The sequence below is a fragment of the Salvelinus sp. IW2-2015 genome, unplaced genomic scaffold, assembly GCF_002910315.2.
Source record: "Salvelinus sp. IW2-2015 unplaced genomic scaffold, ASM291031v2 Un_scaffold2978, whole genome shotgun sequence".
Classification (NCBI taxonomy): domain Eukaryota; kingdom Metazoa; phylum Chordata; class Actinopteri; order Salmoniformes; family Salmonidae; genus Salvelinus; species Salvelinus sp. IW2-2015.
Window position 1 is genome coordinate 23,003 of NW_019944273.1, and position 5,772 is coordinate 28,774.

The following is a 5,772-nucleotide window of genomic DNA, read 5'->3' on the forward strand; positions in this document are numbered from 1 at the left end:
GTGTGGAGGAGTGTCCAGAGGCAGGGCCTGGCTGATCCCAGTAATCCTGTCCATCATCTCCACTAGAAGATCCATGAGTTCCTCTTCCTGTCTGGGGCTAGGACAGGCTAGACTGGCTGAGTTAGGTGCTGAGACTGGCTGAGCCAGGGTTAGGACTGGGCTGAGACTGGGCTGAAGCAGGGTTAGGGCTGAGACTGGGGCTGAGCAGGGTTAGGCTCGGGCAGACTGGGGCTGAGTCCAAGGGTTAGGACTGGGGCTGAGTCCAGGTTAGGCACTGGGGCTGAGTCCAGGGTTAGGACTGGGGCTGAAGCCAGGTTAGGACTGGGGCTGAGCCAGGGTTAGGACTGGGGCTGAGTCTGGGCTGAAGCAAGGCTAGGACCAGGGCTGAGACTGGGGCTGAGTCCAGGGTTAGGACTGGGGGCTGAGCTACTGGGGCTGAAGCCAGCGGTTAGGACTGGGGCTGAGTCTGGGCCTGCATCCAGGGTTAGGGTTAGGGCTGGACTCAGCGGGTGGTATTGGTTCTGGTACCGCTGGCTCGCAGGCAGTGGTCTCATAAGCTCTTCAGGATCCTCTCCACAGCGCCGTAATTAGACCTAGACTCAGACGGAGCGCAAAGCAGCAGGGTCAGGGGTTTCCAGGGCTGTCGCCCATTACACCTGCGGCAACGGAGTTCCTGGCCCACAGCTCGCTGGCACACGGACGTCCTGGCCCACAGCTCCTGGCACACAGAGTCCTGGCCCCAACAGCTCCTGGCACACAGAGTCCTGGCCCACAGATCCAGGTTTTAGGGGTGTCCGCGTTGTGGTTGGACGACCCGCAGTTGCCCAACCTGCCTGGCCTAGGGTTTGTAGAGGCTGGGGCGCTGGCCATGACTTAACGAATGAGCCTCTCTCCTTGGGCCTTGTTGTCCCTCTTCGGACTAGCACTCACCTCTGGTCCTGGAGCTGTACTGTGTAGCCTGGGTAGGCTGTTCTTGAACTCAGGGCAGCGTGTTTGCCGGTTAGAAGAGCATGTTCCTAAACGTAACTTCTGGGCGTTGGGGTGTAAAGGTCAGAGGTGGCAGGGGGATCAAAGGTCCTGACGGTGACACTGGATGAGTCAGATGGGGCTGGCTCAGTTTGATCCCTGAACTCAGCTTCTGAGCTGTGATTCACAGATCACCTCCTTCTGTCTGACCTCTGTGGTGTGCCGTGGCCGGAGGTCAAAGTTCGTCTCCCTGGTGACCCCGTGCGTGACCTCGCCACATACCGTCGTACCGTCTGGTATGCCCCCCTTAGAGACACACGCTGATGTAAAACTGTCCTCCACCTCATCGTCCTTCATCCCTCGACCCATCTCAGCCTGAAGAGAGTCCTGTTAAACCAGCAGTGGCCTGTTCCAGCATCTTATTCCTTACTGTGGCCTGGAGGGTTGGAGCCTGGAGGGTTGGAGCCTGGAGGGGTTGGAGCTGAGCCTGGAGGTTGGAGCCTGTGAGGGTTGGAGTCTGGAGGGTTGGAGCCTGGAGGGTTTGGAGCCTGGAGGGTTGGAGCCTGGAGGGTTTGGAGCCTGAGGGTTGCGAGCCTGACCTGGAGGGTTGGAGCCTGGAGGGTTGGAGCCTGGAGGGTTGGCGCCTGGAGGGTTGTAGCCTGGAGGGTTGGAGCCTGGGGGGGGTAACTCTGAGATAAGGTCAAGAAAGGTGTGTGAAACTGCTCGGTCTTTGTTTCCCGGTTGTATACGACTCTCTCTCTCAGGGCTTCTAGGGTTCTCCACGGGCCTGTAGTCGTGGATCAACTCTCTCCCAGCAGCACTCACTATGTTGACTTCAGACAGGCTCTTCTGGACAGGCACGTAGGTGGACGACTTGCTGCTGCCGAAGCGGCTCCCGTCGCAGGACCAGCGGTTGTGGCAGCAGCCCACGTTGCAGTGGGAGTTAGCGGGAACAGCGCAGGTGGTAAACCCCGCCTCCGTCAGAACTTTCCCCTCGTTCTCCTGCAGCATCGCCTCGAACTTCCTCACTATCGATGGGCTGCTGCTGCACTTCCTGTCTAACAGGAGACAGGGACTGTGGCACTTCCTGCCTGAGCCARTGAGGGATTCTGGGACATGTAGTTGTAGTTCAGGGGAGGGGCTGGCGAGGTACCACGATGTTGTCCGAGGAGGGATAGGAGGAGGAACCAGCAGAGGGGGGAGCGGAGGTGCTTCTCTCTCCCACTCAGAGGGCTTGGATGTGGGGTCCTTGAGGTGACTGGGGCCCCTGGTGGGGTCCTTCCTGATGGACAGCCAGTTCTCCTCTTCCAGGGCCCGGAGGTCAGCTACCAGCTGCGTCAGGTTGAAGACAGGATCCTCCATTCTCTCTCTGGTCGTAACATGGTCCACCTCGGGGAAATACAGGGACTCGGTTCGACCCCTTAGGGCAGAGGGAATCAAACACAGAAGGAAAGCAAAAAGGTCATTACATTACAAAGTACAGCAAGCATCTAAACTATTTCAAACAATCAACTCTAGGAGAGATCAAGCAGAATGGGCAAGCTCACAAAGCACAGAAAACATCCCAGGTATTTGAAACAGTGACTCCTAGGGAAGAGGACGGAACACAGAGAGAGGAAGTRCATACCGTTACAAAGCACAGAAAACATCCCAGAATTCCTAGGAATTTCATATAATGACTGGTGGCTGCTGAGGCAAATGGAGCAGACCAAGCATCCCAGGTAGTAATGACTGGTGGCTGCTAAGGCAAATGGAGCAGACCAAGCATCCCAGGTAGTAATGACTGGTGGCTGCTAAGGCAAATGGAGCAGACCAAGCATGCCTGGTATTTGAACCAGTGGTTCGTAATACAGCATTTAGTTCTGGATGCAGAGTTTAAAGAGCACAGTGAGTATCCCAGGTATTTCACACAGAGAAGGGGTTAGATCCAGCCAAGTGCCATGGTGCTCCCAGTCCAAGACTGGTTAGATCCAGCCAAGTGCCATGGTGTTCCCAGCCGAGTACTGGTTAGATCCAGCCAAGTGCCAACCAATGTGCCAGGGTGCTCCCAGTCAACAGAGCCTGGTTAGATTCCAAGCCAAGTGCCAATGGTGCTTCCAGTCGGCGGTTACTCAAGGAGGGTAGTAGATGGACCAGCAACGTGCATGGGTCCAGCGTGGTTTCCAGCAGCCGTGCAGGAGGACTGGTTAGATCCAGCCAGGTGCCAGGGTGTCCCAGCCGAGTACTGGTTAGATCCAACCAAGTGTCATGGTGTTTCCCAGCAGAGTACTGGGTTAGATCCAGCCAAGTGCCAGGGTGTTCCAGCCGAGTATCTGGTTTAGATCCAGCCAAGTGCCAGGGTGCTCCCAGTCGAGGACTGGTTAGATCCAGCCAAGTGTCATGGTATTCCCAGTCGAGGAACTGGTTAGATCCAGCCAAGTGGCCAGGGTGTTCCCAGCCGAGTAACTGGTTAGATCCAGCCAAGTGCCAATGGTATTTCCCAGCCGAGTACTGGTTAGATTCCAGCAGTGCCATGGTATTCCCAGCCGAGTACTGGTTAGATCCAAGCCAAGTGCCAGGGTGTTCCAGTGAGTACTGGTTAGATCCAGCCAAGTGCCATGGGTATTCCCAGCCGAGTACTGGTTAGATCCAGCCAAGTGCCAGGGTGTTCCCCAGCTGAGTACTGGTTAGATCCAGGCCAAGTGCCATGGGTATTCCCAGCCGAGTACTGGTTAGATCCAGCCAAGTGCCTGCAGGATGCTCCCAGCCGAGTACTGGTTAGATCCAGCCAAGTGCTCAGGATGCTCCAGCTGAGTACTGGTTAGATCCAGCCATCGGTAGCCAGTGACTGTAGTCCCAAACGGAACCCTATTCCCTATACCAGAGCCCTTGGGCCACGTCAAAAGTAGTGGCAGTATACAAGGAAAATTAGTTTGTTGCATAAGTCCTTACCTCTTGTCCCCTCCGGACTTCCTCCGATCTCATCTCTGATAGCTACACAGCTCTTCACGTCACACGGGCTATCTCCTTCAGGGCCTAAGAGAGGAGAGAGAGGGAGGGAGGGAGGGAGGGAGAGAGAGGAGGGAGGGAGAGGGAGAGAGAGAGAGAGGAGGAGAAGAGGGAGAGAGAGAGAGAAGAGAGAGAAGAGAGGGAGAGGAAGAGAGAGAGAGGAGGGAGGGAGAGAGAGAGAGAGAAGGGGAGAGAGAGAGGAGGAGGGCAGAGAGAGTGGAAGGAGGGAGAGAGAAGGAGAGAGTAGGAGGGAGGAGGGAGTAAAGGAGAGGGGGAAGAGAGAAGGAAGAGTAGAGGAGGGGAGGGAGAGAGAAGGAGAGCAGGGAGAGAAGGAGAGAGTAGAGGAGGGAGAGTGAGGGGTGAGAGAAGGGAGGGACGGGAAGAGAAGAGAGGAGGGGAGAGAGAGATAGAGGAGGGAGGGAGTAGGAGGAGGGAGAGAGAGGAGAGGGAGAGAGGAGGGGGGAGAGAGAAGGAGAGATGTCATTTACTAAAGACAAAAATAGACTTCAGAGGGTGGAGCAACAGACGAGGGAACGCTGTGGTGGACTCACGGCATTGAGGGCTGTAGAGTTCTCCTTCTGGTCACTCCATGTCCCAGAGCGCACCTCTGTGTTGTGGGCTACTCCTCCACTAGGTCCACCGTGGGAGGCGCGCTGGACATTAACCATACCCCCTTTASAGGGAGAGTCTCTGTCAACCCCCCGCCCCATCACCCCTCGCAGGATGGCCTCCAGTTCCGCCATGTCCACTTCCTGGTTACCGACACAGTCGTCATAGTTACGGGGGTTTCCTCTGTCGCCACGGTGATCCGCCCGGTKTCTGTGGGCGGCGAAGTCGTCGTTGCCGTGACGACGGGGGTAGGAGCCGTGTTGGTTGGCGGGCTCTGATTGGCTGCTGCTGCTTTGGGGGTCGCAGGTCGAGTTGTTGCTAAGCATGCTGGATCCTGTGCTGGTGGACTGTACGCTGACACTCAGGGTAACTTCCTCTGTAATCTCTCCGACAGGTTCTCTCATCTCCCCAGATATCTCACGCCTCACCTTCACCTCGTTGTACATCTAGGAAGAGAGAGAGTCATATCATATCATTTAAACAACGTGGATTCAACGTCGATTAAACCAGTGTGTGACCAGTGGGAAATGCTTTCACAGGTCTTGCCCACGATGCACTAGGGCAGAATCACAATGTTTCATATCTGTCGGCGTGAAGTAAAGTGTTACAACAGAAATATAATCTCATTCTAGGTCTGTGAGGGTTAATAACATGTTTACGTTTTAAACTCTTCGATGTAAAGTCCTGCGTAGTTCTGGTACCGGTTCCGACTGTCATTTTCACGTATAAAATCCATCTGTGGACACCGTTGATGAAAAAGACTTGCGATGGAGTGGTRGCCGTGGTTACCACGAACACAGGAGTACGTCTCTTCTGCCTCTATGAAGTTTGAATGTCCCTCCTACCATTTCATTTGGTCTTCCGACTGTCCATATCAAGTCCCGGTGAACCTTATTGGCTGAGACCTAACAAAGCATCGCTGATCCTTACATCTGTAAGCACATTCAGAGATTTAATTTTATTTATTAACCTTTATTTAACTAGCAAGTCAGTTAAGAACAAATCTTATTTTCAATGACGGCCTCACGGGGAACAGTGGGTTAACTGCCTTGTTCAGGGCAGAACGACAAATTTTTACCTTGTCAGCTCGGGATCTGAATCTACAACCTTCGGTGACTGGCCCACGCTCTATAATCAATTTCAATCAAAGTATTTATAAAGCCCTTCTTACATCAGCTGATGTCTCAAAGTGCTGTCAGAACCCAGCTA

General features: G+C 54.6%; 1 protein-coding gene across 2 annotated transcripts; it reads right to left on the bottom strand.

The window, feature by feature from the left end:
• Positions 1 to 1,110: 1,110 nt before the first annotated feature.
• On the bottom strand, positions 1,111 to 5,005 carry LOC112075091 (uncharacterized). Of its 2 annotated transcripts, none has more exons than XM_070440761.1 (4): positions 4,506 to 5,005; positions 3,898 to 3,981; positions 1,566 to 2,386; positions 1,111 to 1,417 (listed from the first exon to the last, which is right to left on the bottom strand). In XM_070440761.1, the coding sequence occupies exons 3-4, from the start codon at positions 2,326 to 2,328 to the stop codon at positions 1,386 to 1,388; spliced, it is 795 nt and encodes a 264-aa protein (XP_070296862.1). In that variant the 5' UTR covers positions 2,329 to 2,386; positions 3,898 to 3,981; positions 4,506 to 5,005; the 3' UTR covers positions 1,111 to 1,385. The 2 variants fall into 2 exon arrangements, with proteins under 2 accessions (XP_070296862.1, XP_023997899.1); XM_024142131.2 differs by having other exon boundaries at positions 1,111 to 1,432.
• Positions 5,006 to 5,772: the final 767 nt, after the last annotated feature.